This window comes from Pleurodeles waltl, chromosome 6, assembly GCF_031143425.1.
Source record: "Pleurodeles waltl isolate 20211129_DDA chromosome 6, aPleWal1.hap1.20221129, whole genome shotgun sequence".
Classification (NCBI taxonomy): Eukaryota; Metazoa; Chordata; class Amphibia; order Caudata; family Salamandridae; genus Pleurodeles; species Pleurodeles waltl.
This window is the reverse complement of record NC_090445.1, coordinates 222,578,905-222,598,945: the sequence shown is the minus strand read 5'-3', so window position 1 is coordinate 222,598,945 and position 20,041 is coordinate 222,578,905. Positions and strand designations below refer to the sequence as shown.

The 20,041-nt window shown below is 49.5% G+C and overlaps 1 protein-coding gene across 2 annotated transcripts in view; it reads left to right on the top strand.

The window, feature by feature from the left end:
* EFTUD2 (elongation factor Tu GTP binding domain containing 2) overlaps positions 1 to 20,041 on the top strand; it is a 346,977-nt gene that overhangs the window by 252,440 nt on the left and 74,496 nt on the right. For both annotated transcript variants that reach the window (XM_069237938.1, XM_069237936.1), the window contains exon 20: positions 19,879 to 19,961. In XM_069237938.1, coding sequence (XP_069094039.1) covers positions 19,879 to 19,961 — 83 coding nt within the window. The remainder of the gene's footprint in view (positions 1 to 19,878; positions 19,962 to 20,041) is intronic.

The following is a 20,041-nucleotide window of genomic DNA, read 5'->3' as shown; positions in this document are numbered from 1 at the left end:
CTGCAGGGGGGAGGTGTGAAGCACCTCCACCCAGAGCAGGCTTTGTTTCTGTCCTCAGAGCACAAAGGCTCTCACCGCATGAGGTCAGACACTCGTCTCTCAGCAGCAGGCTGGCACAGACCAGTCAGTCCTGCACTGAACAATTGGGTAAAATACAGGGGGTATCTCTAAGATGCCCTCTGTGTGCATTTTTTAATAAATCCAACACTGGCATCAGTGTGGGTTTATTATTCTGAGAAGTTTGATACTAAACTTCCCAGTATTCAGTGTAGCCATTATGGAGCTGTGGAGTTCGTTTTTGACAGACTCCCAGCCCATATACTCTTATGGCTACCCTGTACTTACAATGTCTAAGGTTTTGCTTAGACACTGTAGGGGCATAGTGCTCATGCACATATGCCCTCACCTGTGGTATAGTGCACCCTGCCTTAGGGCTGTAAGGCCTACTAGAGGGGTGACTTACCTATGCCACAGGCAGTGGGAGGTTGGCATGGCACCCTGAGGGGAGTGCCATGTCGACTTAGTCATTTTCTCCCCATCAGCACACACAAGCTGGCAAGCAGTGTGTCTGTGCTGAGTGAGGGGTCCGTAGGGTGGCATAAGACATGCTGCAGCCCTTAGAGACCTTCCCTGGCATCAGGGCCCTTGGTACCAGGGGTACCAGTTACAAGGGACTTACCTAGGTGCCAGGGTTGTGCCAATTGTGGAAACAATGGTACATTTTAGGTGAAAGAACACTGGTGCTTGGGCCTGGTTAGCAGGGTCCCAGCACACTTCTCAGTCAAGTCAGCATCAGTATCAGGCAAAAAGTGGGGGGTAACTGCAACAGGGAGCCATTTCTTTACATAAGCCCCCCCCAGCCCACAGGCCAGGAGACTCAGCCAAAGCTGGGAGAGTCTTCCTAGTCTGTCAGGCGAGGAAGAGTAGAGGAAATAGGCTGGTTTGTTGCAGGGCCTACTCTGCCTTACATCCTCCTGCTCAGGTCATTCCCTCTGGGGAATTGACCCACTTCCACAGTGATAGGACCTAGTCTGAACTGCCTCTTGTCTGTGCTTTTTATGTCTTCACCCATTCTCTCTATTTTGGGGTTAGAGGTATCCACCTCTGCTAATCTTATCTTAGCCAGGGTCACCCCTAGCTTACCCAAAGAGGTTACCCAGAGCTGGAGTAACCCCACCATGACCAACAGGGTCAGGGGGCCTAACTTGCTATTTGGCATGGGGTCAGACCACCATGCCAAGGATAGTGCAGCCATAAAGGCTAACACCCAGCAGAGGCCACTGACAGCTGTCCGTGCCCAGAACCACACCTTTAGCTCTTCACCTACAAGGGAAGGGGCTAAGTTACAGGCTTCTTTGGGTTCAGGGTGCCTGTCTGCTGTATTAGAGTGGGGGGTTACCACATCTTGTAGTAAACACCCTTCTTCCACTCTTTCTTCTGTTAGCTGAGGAGCCACCCACTCAGGCTTAACAGTTGCCTGACTAGCCAGGACTTCTTGTGGGTCAGGTTGGACTTTATCAGAGCCACTTTTGGAGTTCTCCCCTACTGGAGCAGAATCTCCTTGGCTTGCTGGAACCTTGGCTAAAGGTTGTCCCCCTTTCCTACTCTGTTTCCTTTTCTTTTTCTTCTGGGGCCTACTTGCATTTACTGCAGAGGCAGGCACTCCAGAATCCTTGGGAGAGGACTGGCACTGGACCAGTTCCTCTCTTGGGCTCTGACTAACCTCTGGGTAGTCATTTCCAAGGAGACAATCAAGTGGGAGGTCTGTACTGACTACCACCCTTCTCCAGCTAAAAGTCCCACCCACTTCTATGGGCACAAAAGCCACAGGCCTATCAGTGACCCTGTCTGGGCTAACTCTTACTCTGGCCATCTCACCTGGGATGTACTGGTTTGAGAACACCAGCCTGTCATGCACAATAGTGTGACTGGCACAAGTGTCTCTCAGGGCAGTGGCTGGGATTCGATTCACCAGTAGGTGGTGGAAGTGTCTACTTCCCTCTGGAATCTCCAACTCACCTGTTGGGCCCTTTTTCCAGTTGAAGGCTATGAAGACCTCCTCATCTGAGGAGTCATCCCCAATGGCTACACTGGTCACCCCTGGGATTTTGCTAGGGGGTTTGTTTTTGGGACAAGAAGTGTCCTTGGTGTGGTGCCCTGTCTGTTTACAGTTATGGCACCATGCCTTAGTGGCATCCCAGCTCTTACCCTGGTACCCACCTTTGTTTTGGGTTGTGTCTCTGGGCCCACCCACCTGGTCTGGTTTTTGGGGGCCTACAGGGGACTCTTTTTCTTTGTTTCTAGTGTCACCCACTTTCTCCTGGGGAGGCTTTGTAACCCCTTTCTTTTGGTCACCCCCAGTGGAAGTTTTGGTTACCCTAGTCTTGACCCAGTGGTCTGCCTTCTTTCCCAATTCTTGGGGAGAAATTGGACCTAGGTCTACCAGATACTGATGCAACTTTTCATTGAAGCAGTTACTTAAAATGTGTTCTTTCATAAACAAATTATAAAGCCCAACATAGTCATACACTTCATTTCCAGTTACCCAACCATCCAGTGTTTTCACTGAGTAGTCAACATAATCAACCCAGGTCTGGCTTGAGGATTTTTGAGCCCCTGTAAGGAAATGCCTCCTTGGCATGGTTGCCCCCTGACTTTTTGCCTTTGCTGATGCTATGTTTACAATTGAAAGTGTGCTGAGGCCTGCTAACCAGGCCCCAGCACCAGTGTTCTTTCCCTAACCTGTACTTTTGTATCCACAATTGGCAGACCCTGGCATCCAGATAAGTCCCTTGTAACTGGTACTTCTAGTACCAAGGGCCCTGATGCCAAGGAAGGTCTCTAAGGGCTGCAGCATGTCTTGTGCCACCCTGGAGACCTCTCACTCAGCACAGACACACTGCTTGCCAGCTTGTGTGTGCTAGTGAGGACAAAACGAGTAAGTCGACATGGCACTCCCCTCAGGGTGCCATGCCAGCCTCTCACTGCCTATGCAGTATAGGTAAGACACCCCTCTAGCAGGCCTTACAGCCCTAAGGCAGGGTGCACTATACCATAGGTGAGGGTACCAGTGCATGAGCATGGTACCCCTACAGTGTCTAAATAAAACCTTAGACATTGTAAGTGCAGGGTAGCCATAAGAGTATATGGTCTGGGAGTCTGTCAAACACGAACTCCACAGCACCATAAAGGCTACACTGAAAACTGGGAAGTTTGGTATCAAACTTCTCAGCACAATAAATGCACACTGATGCCAGTGTACATTTTATTGTAAAATACACCACAGAGGGCACCTCAGAGGTGCCCCCTGAAACTTAACCGACTATCTGTGTAGGCTGACTAGTTTTAGCAGCCTGCCACAAACCGAGACATGTTGCTGGCCCCATGGGGAGAGTGCCTTTGTCACTCTGAGGCCAGTAACAAAGCCTGCACTGGGTGGAGATGCTAACACCTCTCCCAGGCAGGAATTGTCACACCTGGCGGTGAGCCTCAAAGGCTCACCTCCTTTGTGCCAACCCAGCAGGACACTCCAGCTAGTGGAGTTGCCCGCCCCCTCCGGCCCGGCCCCCACTTTTGGCGGCAAGGCCGGAGAAAATAATGAGAATAACAAGGAGGAGTCACTGGCCAGTCAGGACAGCCCCTAAGGTGTCCTGAGCTGAGGTGACTCTAACTTTTAGAAATCCTCCATCTTGCAGATGGAGGATTCCCCCAATAGGGTTAGGATTGTGACCCCCTCCCCTTGGGAGGAGGCACAAAGAGGGTGTACCCACCCTCAGGGCTAGTAGCCATTGGCTACTAACCCCCCAGACCTAAACACGCCCTTAAATTTAGTATTTAAGGGCTACCCTGAACCCTAGAAAATTAGATTCCTGCAACTACAAGAAGAAGGACTGCCTAGCTGAAAACCCCTGCAGCGGAAGACCAGAAGACGACAACTGCCTTGGCTCCAGAAACTCACCGGCCTGTCTCCTGCCTTCCAAAGATCCTGCTCCAGCGACGCCTTCCAAAGGGACCAGCGACCTCGACATCCTCTGAGGACTGCCCCTGCTTCGAAAAGACAAGAAACTCCCGAGGACAGCGGACCTGCTCCAAGAAAAGCTGCAACTTCGTTTCCAGCAGCTTTAAAGAACCCTGCAAGCTCCCCGCAAGAAGCGTGAGACTTGCAACACTGCACCCGGCGACCCCGACTCGGCTGGTGGCGATCCAACACCTCAGGAGGGACCCCAGGACTACTCTGATACTGTGAGTACCAAAACCTGTCCCCCCTGAGCCCCCACAGCGCCGCCTGCAGAGGGAATCCCGAGGCTTCCCCTGACCGCGACTCTTTGAACCTAAAGTCCCGACGCCTGGGAGAGACCCTGCACCCGCAGCCCCCAGGACCTGAAGGACCGGACTTTCACTGGAGAAGTGACCCCCAGGAGTCCCTCTCCCTTGCCCAAGTGGAGGTTTCCCCAAGGAATCCCCCCCTTGCCTGCCTGCAGCGCTGAAGAGATCCCGAGATCTCTCATAGACTAACATTGAAAACCCGACGCTTGTTTCTACACTGCACCCGGCCGCCCCCGCGCTGCTGAGGGTGAAATTTCTGTGTGGACTTGTGTCCCCCCCGGTGCCCTACAAAACCCCTCTGGTCTGCCCTCCGAAGACGCGGGTACTTACCTGCAAGCAGACCGGAACCGGGGCACCCCCTTCTCTCCATTCTAGCCTATGTGTTTTGGGCACCACTTTGAACTCTGCACCTGACCGGCCCTGAGCTGCTGGTGTGGTGACTTTGGGGTTGCTCTGAACCCCCAACGGTGGGCTACCTTGGACCAAGAACTGAACCCTGTAAGTGTCCTACTTACCTGGTAAAACTAACAAAAACTTACCTCCCCCAGGAACTGTGAAAATTGCACTAAGTGTCCACTTTTAAAACAGCTATTTGTCAATAACTTGAAAAGTATACATGCAATTTTTATGATTTGAAGTTCCTAAAGTACTTACCTGCAATACCTTTCGAACAAGATATTACATGTTAAATTTGAACCTGTGGTTCTTAAAATAAACTAAGAAAATATATTTTTCTATACACAAACCTATTGGCTGGATTTGTCTCTGAGTGTGTGTACCTCATTTATTGTCTATGTGTATGTACAACAAATGCTTAACACTACTCCTTGGATAAGCCTACTGCTCGACCACACTACCACAAAATAGAGCATTAGTATTATCTCTTTTTACCACTATTTTACCTCTAAGGGGAACCCTTGGACTCTGTGCATGCTATTCCTTACTTTGAAATAGCACATACAGAGCCAACTTCCTACATTGGTGGATCAGCGGTGGGGTACAAGACTTTGCATTTGCTGGACTACTCAGCCAATACCTGATCACACGACAAATTCCAAAATTGTCATTAGAAATTGATTTTTGCAATTTGAAAAGTTTTCTAAATTCTTAAAAGACCTGCTAGGGCCTTGTGTTAGATCCTGTTTAGCATTTCTTTTAGAGTTTAAAAGTTTGTTAAAAGTTTGAATTAGATTCTAGAATCAGTTTTAGTCTCTTAAAAAGTATTCCAACTTTTAGAAGCATAATGTCTAGCACAGATGTGAATGTGGTGGAACTCGACACCACACCTTACCTCCATCTACAGATGAGAGAGCTAAGGTCACTCTGTAAACTAAAGAAAATAACAATGGGCCCCAAACCTACCAAAATACAGCTCCAGGAGCTTTTGGCAGAGTTTGAAAAGGCCAACCCCTCTGAGGGTGGCAACTCAGAGGAAGAGGATAGTGACTTGGAGGACAATTCCCCCCTACCAGTCCTATCTAGGGAGAACAGGGTCCCTCAAACCCTGACTCCTAAAATAATAGTCAGAGATGCTGGTTCCCTCACAGGAGAGACCAACACCTCTGAAATCACTGAGGATAGCCCCAGTGAAGAGGACATCCAGTTAGCCAGGATGGCCAAAAGATTGGCTTTGGAAAGACAGATCCTAGCCATAGAGAGGGAAAGACAAGAGATGGGCCTAGGACCCATCAATGGTGGCAGCAACATAAATAGGGTCAGAGATTCTCCTGACATGTTGAAAATCCCTAAAGGGATTGTAACTAAATATGAAGATGGTGATGACATCACCAAATGGTTCACAGCTTTTGAGAGGGCTTGTGTAACCAGAAAAGTGAACAGATCTCACTGGGGTGCTCTCCTTTGGGAAATGTTCACAGGAAAGTGTAGGGATAGACTCCTCACACTCTCTGGACAAGATGCAGAATCTTATGACCTCATGAAGGGTACCCTGATTGAGGGCTTTGGATTCTCCACTGAGGAGTACAGGATTAGGTTCAGGGGGGCTCAAAAATCCTCGAGCCAGACCTGGGTTGACTTTGTTGACTACTCAGTGAAAACACTAGATGGTTGGATTCAAGGCAGTGGTGTAAGTAATTATGATGGGCTGTACAATTTATTTGTGAAAGAACACCTGTTAAGTAATTGTTTCAATGATAAACTGCATCAGCATCTGGTAGACCTAGGACCAATTTCTCCCCAAGAATTGGGAAAGAAGGCGGACCATTGGGTCAAGACAAGGGTGTCCAAGACTTCAACAGGGGGTGACCAAAAGAAAGGGGTCACAAAGACTCCCCAGCAGAAGGGTGATGAGGCAACCAAAACTAAAAATAGTAAAGAGTCTTCTACAGGCCCCCAAAAACCTGCACAGGAGGGTGGGCCCAGAGCCTCTTCACAAAACAATGGGTACAAGGGTAAAAACTTTGATCCCAAAAAGGCCTGGTGTCATAGCTGTAAACAGCATGGACACCAAACTGGAGACAAGGCCTGTCCCAAGAAAGGTTCCGCTCCAAACTCCCATCCAGGTAACACTGGTATGGCTAGTCTCCAAGTGGGATCAACAGTGTGCCCAGAGCAAATCAGGGTTCACACTGAAGCTACTCTAGTTTCTGAGGGTGGGGTGGATTTAGCCACACTAGCTGTCTGGCCGCCTAACATGCAAAAATACAGACAGCAACTCTTAATTAATGGGACTAGAATAGAGGGCCTGAGGGATACAGGTGCCAGTGTCACCATGGTGACAGAGAAACTGGTTTCCCCTGGCCAATACCTGACTGGAAAAACCTACACAGTCACCAACGCTGACAATCAGAAAAAAGTACATCCCATGGCAATGGTTACTTTAGAATGGGGAGGGGTCAATGGCCTGAAACAGGTGGTGGTCTCCTCAAATATCCCAGTGGACTGTCTGCTTGGAAATGACCTGGAGTCCTCAGCATGGGCTGAGGTAGAGCTAAAAACCCATGCAGCAATGCTGGGTATCCCTGAACTGGTGTGTGTGAAAACAAGAGCACAATGCAAGGCACAGGGTGAAAAAGTAGAGCTGGAGTCTGGAAAAATGGCCCAGCCTACCAAGAGAACAGGAAAGTCAGTTGGGAAAACAACTGCAACACAGCAAAAGAAAGGGAACCTCTCTTCTCAGGAAGAAGTTCTGCCCTCTGAGGGAACTGAGCCTTTGGAGCTTGAACCTTATCAGGTTGAGCTCTTAGGCCCAGGGGGACCCTCAAGGGAGGAGCTGTGTAAGGGACAAGAAACCTGTCCCTCTCTTGAAGGCCTTAGGCAGCAAGCTGCTGAAGAGTCCAAAGGCAAGAAAAATGGAACGCATAGGGTCTATTGGGAAGATGGACTCCTGTACACTGAGGCCAGAGACCCCAAACCTGGTGCCACTAGGAGAGTGGTAGTGCCTCAGCTGTTCAGAGAGTTCATCCTAACATTGGCCCATGACATTCCCCTTGCTGGACATTTGGGACAAACCAAGACGTGGGAGAGGTTAGTCAACCACTTCTACTGGCCCAATATGTCCAACATGGTTAAGGAGTTTTGCCTCTACTGCCCCACCTGTCAAGCCAGTGGTAAGACAGGTGGGCATCCAAAGGCCCCCTCATTCCACTTCCAGTGGTGGGGGTTCCCTTTGAAAGAGTGGGTGTGGACATAGTTGGTCCACTGGAACCTCCCACAGCCTCAGGAAATATGTATATCCTGGTAGTAGTGGATCATGCTACCAGGTATCCTGAAGCTATTCCCCTTAGGTCGACTACTGCCCCTGCAGTAGCCAAGGCCCTCATTGGTATCTTTACCAGAGTGGGTTTCCCTAAGGAGGTGGTGTCTGACAGAGGTACCAACTTCATGTCAGCATACCTAAAGCACATGTGGAATGAGTGTGGAGTGACTTATAAATTCACTACACCATACCATCCACAAACTAATGGCTTGGTTGAGAGATTCAACAAGACATTAAAAGGCATGATCATGGGGCTCCCAGAAAAACTCAAAAGGAGATGGGATGTCCTCTTGCCATGTCTGCTTTTCGCTTACAGAGAGGTGCCACAGAAGGGAGTAGGATTCTCACCCTTTGAACTTCTGTTTGGACATCCTGTAAGGGGACCACTTGCCCTTGTTAAAGAAGGCTGGGAGAGACCTCTCCATGAGCCTAAACAGGACATAGTGGACTATGTACTTGGCCTTCGCTCTAGAATGGCAGAGTACATGGAAAAGGCAACCAAAAACCTTGAGGCCAGCCAACAACTCCAGAAGTTTTGGTATGACCAAAAGGCTGCACTGGTTGAGTTCCAACCAGGGCAGAAAGTCTGGGTTCTGGAGCCTGTGGCTCCCAGGGCACTCCAGGACAAATGGAGTGGCCCTTACCCAGTACTAGAAAGGAAGAGTCAGGTCACCTACCTGGTGGACCTGGGCACAAGCAGGAGCCCCAAGAGGGTGATCCATGTGAACCGCCTTAAGCTCTTCCATGACAGGGCTGATGTGAATCTGTTGATGGTAACAGATGAGGATCAGGAGGCAGAGAGTGAACCTCTCCCTGATCTTCTGTCCTCAGACCCAAAAGATGGCACAGTAGATGGAGTGATCTACTCAGACACCCTCTCTGGCCAACAGCAGGCTGATTGTAGGAGAGTCCTACAACAGTTTCCTGAGCTTTTCTCCCTAACCCCTGGTCAGACACACCTGTGTACCCATGATGTGGACACAGGAGACAGCATGCCTGTCAAGAACAAAATCTTCAGACAGTCTGACCATGTTAAGGAAAGCATCAAGGTGGAAGTCCACAAGATGCTGGAATTGGGAGTAATTGAGCGCTCTGACAGCCCCTGGGCTAGCCCAGTGGTCTTAGTCCCCAAACCTCACACCAAAGATGGAAAGAAAGAGATGAGGTTTTGTGTGGACTACAGAGGGCTCAATTCTGTCACCAAGACAGATGCCCATCCAATTCCAAGAGCTGATGAGCTCATTGATAAATTAGGTGCTGCCAAATTTCTAAGTACCTTTGACTTGACAGCAGGGTACTGGCAAATAAAAATGGCACCTGGAGCAAAAGAGAAAACAGCATTCTCCACACCTGATGGGCATTATCAGTTTACTGTTATGCCCTTTGGTTTAAAGAATGCCCCTGCCACCTTCCAAAGGTTGGTGAATCAAGTCCTTGCTGGCTTGGAGTCCTTTAGCACAGCTTATCTTGATGATATTGCTGTCTTTAGCTCCACCTGGCAGGATCACCTGGTCCACCTGAGGAAGGTTTTGAAGGCTCTGCAATCTGCAGGCCTCTCTATCAAGGCATCCAAATGCCAGATAGGGCAGGGAACTGTGGTTTACTTGGGACACCTTGTAGGTGGAGGCCAAGTTCAGCCACTCCAACCCAAGATCCAGACTATTCTGGACTGGGTAGCTCCAAAAACCCAGACTCAAGTCAGGGCATTCCTTGGCTTGACTGGGTATTACAGGAGGTTTGTGAAGGGATATGGATCCATTGTGACAGCCCTCACTGAACTCACCTCCAAGAAAATGCCCAAGAAAGTAAACTGGACTGTGGAATGCCAACAGGCCTTTGACACCCTGAAACAGGCAATGTGCTCAGCACCAGTTCTCAAAGCTCCAGATTATTCTAAGCAGTTCATTGTGCAGACTGATGCCTCTGAACATGGGATAGGGGCAGTTTTGTCCCAAACAAATGATGATGGCCTTGACCAGCCTGTTGCTTTCATTAGCAGGAGGTTACTCCCCAGGGAGCAGCGTTGGAGTGCCATTGAGAGGGAGGCCTTTGCTGTGGTTTGGTCCCTGAAGAAGCTGAGACCATACCTCTTTGGGACTCACTTCCTAGTTCAAACTGACCACAGACCTCTCAAATGGCTGATGCAAATGAAAGGTGAAAATCCTAAACTGTTGAGGTGGTCCATCTCCCTACAGGGAATGGACTTTATAGTGGAACACAGACCTGGGACTGCCCATGCCAATGCAGATGGCCTTTCCAGGTTCTTCCACTTAGAAAATGAAGACTCTCTTGGGAAAGGTTAGTCTCATCCTCTTTCGTTTGGGGGGGGGTTGTGTAAGGAAATGCCTCCTTGGCATGGTTGCCCCCTGACTTTTTGCCTTTGCTGATGCTATGTTTACAATTGAAAGTGTGCTGAGGCCTGCTAACCAGGCCCCAGCACCAGTGTTCTTTCCCTAACCTGTACTTTTGTATCCACAATTGGCAGACCCTGGCATCCAGATAAGTCCCTTGTAACTGGTACTTCTAGTACCAAGGGCCCTGATGCCAAGGAAGGTCTCTAAGGGCTGCAGCATGTCTTGTGCCACCCTGGAGACCTCTCACTCAGCACAGACACACTGCTTGCCAGCTTGTGTGTGCTAGTGAGGACAAAACGAGTAAGTCGACATGGCACTCCCCTCAGGGTGCCATGCCAGCCTCTCACTGCCTATGCAGTATAGGTAAGACACCCCTCTAGCAGGCCTTACAGCCCTAAGGCAGGGTGCACTATACCATAGGTGAGGGTACCAGTGCATGAGCATGGTACCCCTACAGTGTCTAAATAAAACCTTAGACATTGTAAGTGCAGGGTAGCCATAAGAGTATATGGTCTGGGAGTCTGTCAAACACGAACTCCACAGCACCATAAAGGCTACACTGAAAACTGGGAAGTTTGGTATCAAACTTCTCAGCACAATAAATGCACACTGATGCCAGTGTACATTTTATTGTAAAATACACCACAGAGGGCACCTTAGAGGTGCCCCCTGAAACTTAACCGACTATCTGTGTAGGCTGACTAGTTTTAGCAGCCTGCCACAAACCGAGACATGTTGCTGGCCCCATGGGGAGAGTGCCTTTGTCACTCTGAGGCCAGTAACAAAGCCTGCACTGGGTGGAGATGCTAACACCTCTCCCAGGCAGGAATTATCACACCTGGCGGTGAGCCTCAAAGGCTCACCTCCTTTGTGCCAACCCAGCAGGACACTCCAGCTAGTGGAGTTGCCCGCCCCCTCCGGCCAGGCCCCACTTTTGGCGGCAAGGCCGGAGAAAATAATGAGAATAACAAGGAGGAGTCACTGGCCAGTCAGGACAGCCCCTAAGGTGTCCTGAGCTGAGGTGACTCTAACTTTTAGAAATCCTCCATCTTGCAGATGGAGGATTCCCCCAATAGGGTTAGGATTGTGACCCCCTCCCCTTGGGAGGAGGCACAAAGAGGGTGTACCCACCCTCAGGGCTAGTAGCCATTGGCTACTAACCCCCCAGACCTAAACACGCCCTTAAATTTAGTATTTAAGGGCTACCCTGAACCCTAGAAAATTAGATTCCTGCAACTACAAGAAGAAGGACTGCCTAGCTGAAAACCCCTGCAGCGGAAGACCAGAAGACGACAACTGCCTTGGCTCCAGAAACTCACCGGCCTGTCTCCTGCCTTCCAAAGATCCTGCTCCAGCGACGCCTTCCAAAGGGACCAGCGACCTCGACATCCTCTGAGGACTGCCCCTGCTTCGAAAAGACAAGAAACTCCCGAGGACAGCGGACCTGCTCCAAGAAAAGCTGCAACTTCGTTTCCAGCAGCTTTAAAGAACCCTGCAAGCTCCCCGCAAGAAGCGTGAGACTTGCAACACTGCACCCGGCGACCCCGACTCGGCTGGTGGCGATCCAACACCTCAGGAGGGACCCCAGGACTACTCTGATACTGTGAGTACCAAAACCTGTCCCCCCTGAGCCCCCACAGCGCCGCCTGCAGAGGGAATCCCGAGGCTTCCCCTGACCGCGACTCTTTGAACCTAAAGTCCCGACGCCTGGGAGAGACCCTGCACCCGCAGCCCCCAGGACCTGAAGGACCGGACTTTCACTGGAGAAGTGACCCCCAGGAGTCCCTCCCTTGCCCAAGTGGAGGTTTCCCCGAGGAATCCCCCCCTTGCCTGCCTGCAGCGCTGAAGAGATCCCGAGATCTCTCATAGACTAACATTGAAAACCCGACGCTTGTTTCTACACTGCACCCGGCCGCCCCCGCGCTGCTGAGGGTGAAATTTCTGTGTGGACTTGTGTCCCCCCCGGTGCCCTACAAAACCCCTCTGGTCTGCCCTCCGAAGACGCGGGTACTTACCTGCAAGCAGACCGGAACCGGGGCACCCCCTTCTCTCCATTCTAGCCTATGTGTTTTGGGCACCACTTTGAACTCTGCACCTGACCGGCCCTGAGCTGCTGGTGTGGTGACTTTGGGGTTGCTCTGAACCCCCAACGGTGGGCTACCTTGGACCAAGAACTGAACCCTGTAAGTGTCCTACTTACCTGGTAAAACTAACAAAAACTTACCTCCCCCAGGAACTGTGAAAATTGCACTAAGTGTCCACTTTTAAAACAGCTATTTGTCAATAACTTGAAAAGTATACATGCAATTTTTATGATTTGAAGTTCCTAAAGTACTTACCTGCAATACCTTTCGAACAAGATATTACATGTTAAATTTGAACCTGTGGTTCTTAAAATAAACTAAGAAAAGATATTTTTCTATACACAAACCTATTGGCTGGATTTGTCTCTGAGTGTGTGTACCTCATTTATTGTCTATGTGTATGTACAACAAATGCTTAACACTACTCCTTGGATAAGCCTACTGCTCGACCACACTACCACAAAATAGAGCATTAGTATTATCTCTTTTTACCACTATTTTACCTCTAAGGGGAACCCTTGGACTCTGTGCATGCTATTCCTTACTTTGAAATAGCACATACAGAGCCAACTTCCTACAGCCCCCCTGAATCTAATTCTATACTCCTCAGTGGAGAATCCAAAGCCCTCAATCAGGGTACCCTTCATGAGGTCATAAGATTCTGCATCTTTTCCAGAGAGTGTGAGGAGTCTATCCCTACACTTTCCTGTGAACATTTCCCAAAGGAGAGCACCCCAGTGAGATTTGTTCACTTTTCTGGTTACACAAGCCCTCTCAAAAGCTGTGAACCATTTGGTGATGTCATCACCATCTTCATATTTTGTTACAATCCCTTTGGGGATTTTCAACATGTCAGGAGAATCTCTGACCCTATTTATGTTGCTGCCACCATTGATGGGTCCTAGGCCCATCTCTTGTCTTTCCCTCTCTATGGCTAGGATCTGTCTTTCCAAAGCCAATCTTTTGGCCATCCTGGCTAACTGGATGTCCTCTTCACTGGGGTTATCCTCAGTGATTTCAGAGTTGTTGGTCCCTCCTGTTAGGGAACCAGCATCTCTGACTATTATTTGTGGAGTCAGGGCTTGAGTAGCCCTGCTCTCCCGAAGTAGGAGTGGAGGGGGGGAATTTCCCTCCAAGTCACTATCTTCATCCTCTGAGTTGCCATCCTCAGAGGGGTTGGCTTTTTCAAACTCTGCCAAAAGCTCCTGGAGCTGTACTTTGGTAGGTTTGGAGCCCATTGTTATTTTCTTTAGTTTACAGAGTGACCTTAGCTCTCTCATCTGTAGATGGAGGTAAGGTGTGGTGTCGAGTTCCACCACATTCACATCTGTGCTAGACATTATGCTTCTAAAAGTTGGAATACTTTTTAAGAAACTAAAACTGGTTCTAGAATCTAATTCAAACTTTTAACAAACTTTTTAAACTCTAAAAGAAATGCTAACGGGGACTAACATAAGGCCCTAGCAGGACTTTAAGAATTTAGAAAACTTTTCAAATTGCAAAAATCAATTTCTAATGACAATTTTGGAATTTGTCGTGTGATCAGGTATTGGCTGAGTAGTCCAGCAAATGCAAAGTCTTGTACCCCACCGCTGATCCACCAATGTAGGAAGTTGGCTCTGTATGTACTATTTCAAAGTAAGGAATAGCATGCACAGAGTCCAAGGGTTCCCCTTAGAGGTAAAATAGTGGTAAAAATAGATAATACTAATGCTCTATTATGTGGTAGTGTGGCCGAGTAGTAGGCTTATCCTAGGAGTAGTGTTAAGCATCTGTTGTACAAACCTGTAAGGAAATGCCTCCTTGGCATGGTTGCCCCCTGACTTTTTGCCTTTGCTGATGCTATGTTTACAATTGAAAGTGTGCTGAGGCCTGCTAACCAGGCCCCAGCACCAGTGTTCTTTCCCTAACCTGTACTTTTGTATCCACAATTGGCAGACCCTGGCATCCAGATAAGTCCCTTGTAACTGGTACTCCTAGTACCAAGGGCCCTGATGACAAGGAAGGTCTCTAAGGGCTGCAGCATGTCTTATGCCACCCTGGAGACCTCTCACTCAGCACAGACACACTGCTTGCCAGCTTGTGTGTGCTAGTGAGGACAAAACGAGTAAGTCGACATGGCACTCCCCTCAGGGTGCCATGCCAGCCTCTCACTGCCTATGCAGTATAGGTAAGACACCCCTCTAGCAGGCCTTACAGTCCTAAGGCAGGGTGCACTATACCATAGGTGAGGGTACCAGTGCATGAGCATGGTACCCCTACAGTGTCTAAACAAAACCTTAGACATTGTAAGTGCAGGGTAGCCATAAGAGTATATGGTCTGGGAGTTTGTCAAACACGAACTCCACAGCACCATAATGGCTACACTGAAAACTGGGAAGTTTGGTATCAAACTTCTCAGCACAATAAATGCACACTGATGCCAGTGTACATTTTATTGTAAAATACACCCCAGAGGGCACCTTAGAGGTGCCCCCTGAAACTTAACCGACTATCTGTGTAGGCTGACTAGTTTTAGCAGCCTGCCACAAACCGAGACATGTTGCTGGCCCCATGGGGAGAGTGCCTTTGTCACTCTGAGGCCAGTAACAAAGCCTGCACTGGGTGGAGATGCTAACACCTCCCCCAGGCAGGAATTGTCACACCTGGCGGTGAGCCTCAAAGGCTCACCTCCTTTGTGCCAACCCAGCAGGACACTCCAGCTAGTGGAGTTGCCCGCCCCCTCCGGCCAGGCCCCACTTTTGGCGGCAAGGCCGGAGAAAATAATGAGAAAAACAAGGAGGAGTCACTGGCCAGTCAGGACAGCCCCTAAGGTGTCCTGAGCTGAAGTGACTCTAACTTTTAGAAATCCTCCATCTTGCAGATGGAGGATTCCCCCAATAGGGTTAGGATTGTGACCCCCTCCCCTTGGGAGGAGGCACAAAGAGGGTGTACCCACCCTCAGGGCTAGTAGCCATTGGCTACTAACCCCCCAGACCTAAACACACCCTTAAATTTAGTATTTAAGGGCTACCCTGAACCCTAGAAAATTAGATTCCTGCAACTACAAGAAGAAGGACTGCCTAGCTGAAAACCCCTGCAGAGGAAGACCAGAAGACGACAACTGCCTTGGCTCCAGAAACTCACCGGCCTGTCTCCTGCCTTCCAAAGATCCTGCTCCAGTGACGCCTTCCAAAGGGACCAGCGACCTCGACATCCTCTGAGGACTGCCCCTGCTTCGAAAAGACAAGAAACTCCCGAGGACAGCGGACCTGCTCCAAGAAAAGCTGCAACTTTGTTTCCAGCAGCTTTAAAGAACCCTGCAAGCTCCCCGCAAGAAGCGTGAGACTTGCAACACTGCACCCGGCGACCCCGACTCGGCTGGTGGCGATCCAACACCTCAGGAGGGACCCCAGGACTACTCTAAGACTGTGAGTACAAAAACCTGTCCCCCCTGAGCCCCCACAGCGCCGCCTGCAGAGGGAATCCCGAGGCTTCCCCTGACCGCGACTCTTTGAACCTAAAGTCCCGACGCCTGGGAGAGACCCTGCACCCGCAGCCCCCAGGACCTGAAGGACCGGACTTTCACTGGAGAAGTGACCCCCAGGAGTCCCTCTCCCTTACCCAAGTGGAGGTTTCCCCGAGGAATCCCCCCCTTGCCTGCCTGCAGCGCTGAAGAGATCCCGAGATCTCTCATAGACTAACATTGCGAACCCGACGCCTGTTCCTACACTGCACCCGGCCGCCCCCGCGCTGCTGAGGGTGAAATTTCTGTGTGGACTTGTGTCCCCCCCGGTGCCCTACAAAACCCCCCTGGTCTGCCCTCCGAAGACGCGGGTACTTACCTGCAAGCAGACCGGAACCGGGGCACCCCCTTCTCTCCATTCTAGCCTATGTGTTTTGGGCACCACTTTGAACTCTGCACCTGACCGGCCCTGAGCTGCTGGTGTGGTGACTTTGGGGTTGCTCTGAACCCCCAACGGTGGGCTACCTTGGACCAAGAACTAAGCCCTGTAAGTGTCTTACTTACCTGGTTAACCTAACAAATACTTACCTCCCCTAGGAACTGTGAAAATTGCACTAAGTGTCCACTTTTAAAACAGCTATTTGTGAATAACTTGAAAAGTATACATGCAATTTTGATGATTTGAAGTTCCTAAAGTACTTACCTGCAATACCTTTCGAATGAGATATTACATGTAGAATTTGAACCTGTGGTTCTTAAAATAAACTAAGAAAAGATATTTTTCTATATAAAAACCTATTGGCTGGATTTGTCTCTGAGTGTGTGTACCTCATTTATTGTCTGTGTATGTACAACAAATGCTTAACACTACTCCTTGGATAAGCCTACTGCTCGACCACACTACCACAAAATAGAGCATTAGTATTATCTCTTTTTGCCACTATCTTACCTCTAAGGGGAACCCTTGGACTCTGTGCATGCTATTCCTTACTTTGAAATAGCACATACAGAGCCAACTTCCTACAATACACATAGACAATAAATGAGGTACACACACTCAGAGACAAATCCAGCCAATAGGTTTTGTTATAGAAAAATATCTTTTCTTAGTTTATTTTAAGAACCACAGGTTCAAATTTAACATGTAATATCTTGTTTGAAAGGTATTGCAGGTAAGTACATTAGGAACTTTGAATCATTTCAATTGCATGTATACTTTTCAAGTTATTCACAAATAGCTATTTTAAAAGTGGACACTTAGTGCAATTTTCACAGTTCCTGGGGGAGGTAAGTTTTTGTTAGTTTTACCAGGTAAGTAAGACACTTACAGGGTTCAGTTCTTGGTCCAAGGTAGCCCACCGTTGGGGGTTCAGAGCAACCCCAAAGTCACCACACCAGCATCTCAGGGCCGGTCAGGTGCAGAGTTCAAAGTGGTGCCCAAAACGCATAGGCTAGAATGGAGAGAAGGGGGTGCCCCGGTTCCGGTCTGCTTGCAGGTAAGTACCCGCGTCTTCGGAGGGCAGACCAGGGGGGTTTTGTAGGGCACCGGGGGGGGGACACAAGCCCACACAGAAATTTCACCCTCAGCAGCGCGGGGGCGGCCGGGTGCAGTGTAGAAACAAGCGTCGGGTTTGCAATGTTAGTCTATGAGAGATCAACGGATCTCTTCAGCGCTGCAGGCAGGCAAGGGGGGGCTTCCTCGGGGAAACCTCCACTTGGGCCAGGGAGAGGGACTCCTGGGGGTCACTTCTCCAGTGAAAGTCCGGTCCTTCAGGTCCTGGGGGCTGCGGGTGCAGAGTCTTTTCCAGGCGTCGGGACTTAGGTTTCAGAGAGTCGCGGTCAGGGGAAGCCTCGGGATTCCCTCTGCAGGCGGCGCTGTGGGGGCTCAGGGGGGACAGGTTTTGGTACTCACAGTCGTAGAGTAGTCCGGGGGTCCTCCCTGAGGTGTTGGTTCTCCACCAGCCGAGTCGGGGTCGCCGGGTGCAGTGTTGCAAGTCTCACGCTTCTTGCGGGGAGTTGCAGGGTTCTTTAAGGCTGCTTCTTGAAACAAAGTTGCAGTCTTTTTGGAGCAGGTCCGCTGTCCTCGGGAGTTTCTTGTCGTCGTCGAAGCAGGGCAGTCCTCAGAGGATTCAGAGGTCGCTGGTCCCTTTGGAAGGCGTCACTGGAGCAGAGTTCTTTGGAAGGCAGGAGACAGGCCGGTGAGTTTCTGGAGCCAAAGCAGTTGTTGTCTTCTGGTCTTCCTCTGCAGGGGTTTTCAGCTGGGCAGTCCTTCTTGTTGTTGTTGCAGGAATCTAAATTCTTAGGTTCAGGGGAGCCCTTAAATACTAAATTTAAGGGCGTGTTTAGGTCTGGGGGGTTAGTAGCCAATGGCTACTAGCCCTGAGGGTGGGTACACCCTCTTTGTGCCTCCTCCCAAGGGGAGGGGGTCACATCCCTAATCCTATTGGGGGAATCCTCCATCTGCAAGATGGAGGATTTCTAAAAGTCAGAGTCACCTCAGCTCCGGACACCTTAGGGGCTGTCCTGACTGGCCTGTGACTCCTCCTTGTTTTTCTCATTATCTCTCCTGGACTTGCCGCCAAAAGTGGGGGCTGGGTCCAGGAGGCGGGCATCTCCACTAGCTGGAGTGCCCTGGGGCATTGTAACACGAAGCTTGAGCCTTTGAAGCTCACTGCTAGGTGTTACAGTTCCTGCAGGGGGGAGGTGTGAAGCACCTCCACCCAGAGCAGGCTTTGTTTCTGTCCTCAGAGAGCACAAAGGCTCTCACCGCATGAGGTCAGACACTCGTCTCTCAGCAGCAGGCTGGCACAGACCAGTCAGTCCTGCACTGAACAATTGGGTAAAATACAGGGGGTATCTCTAAGATGCCCTCTGTGTGCATTTTTTAATAAATCCAACACTGGCATCAGTGTGGGTTTATTATTCTGAGAAGTTTGATACTAAACTTCCCAGTATTCAGTGTAGCCATTATGGAGCTGTGGAGTTCGTTTTTGACAGACTCCCAGCCCATATACTCTTATGGCTACCCTGTACTTACAATGTCTAAGGTTTTGCTTAGACACTGTAGGGGCATAGTGCTCATGCACATATGCCCTCACCTGTGGTATAGTGCATCCTGCCTTAGGGAAGGCCTGTTAGAGGGGTGACTTACCTATGCCATAGGGAGTGTGAGGTTGGCATGGCACCCTGAGGGGAGTGCCATGTCGACTTAGTCATTTTCTCCCCACCAGCACACACAAGCTGGCAAGCAGTGTGTCTGTGCTGAGTGAGGGGTCCCTAGGGTGGCATAAGACATACTGCAGCCCTTAGAGACCTTCCCTGGCATCAGGGCCCTTGGTACCAGGGGTATCAGTTACAAGGGACTTACCTAGGTGCCAGGGTTGTGCCAATTGTTGAAACAATGGTACATTTTAGGTGAAAAAACACAGGTGCTGGGGCCTGGTTAGCAGGGTCCCAGCACACTTCTCAGTCAAGTTAGCATCAGTATCAGGCAAAAAGTGGGGGGTAACTGCAACAGGGAGCCATTTATTTACAAGAGACAATTGCATCGTACAGCTGTGAATTATATAGAACAATGTCCTTTTTTTTTTTTCTCTCCCTGCCCATCATAATTTCTTCACCTGACTGTCTATCATTCTATCCTGCTGAATATCTTATTTTAGGCAGTCTGTTCACATCTTCTGTTTTGTCTTATGTACAAATTCCTGTATCTTCAGCAATTTAATGTGAAGGGAGTGCTGTAGCATGCAACAACAAATGAAGTTTTTTTTATTATGCATTCCTTGGTGTGTTAATTTTGTGCCTAATTAAAGATCTGTGCTGTAGTGCCTCCCTCTCATTGTACTGTACTCTCATGTTCCCTTGTGTGTGTGATCAGTACCTATATTTCTACTGCTATTGAAATTGCAGCTATGTGTGTATTAAGATGCCAACTGTGTTCTGATTTTGTAGGTGGCAGATCCAGTGGTCACATTTTGTGAGACAGTTGTAGAGACTTCCTCTCTGAAGTGCTTCGCTGAGACACCCAATAAGAAGTAAGTCCTTCGTAACAGTCTTTATGACTTAAACCTGCCTCATAAGAGGCATCCTGGGAAGTGGTTGACCTGTAATGAAA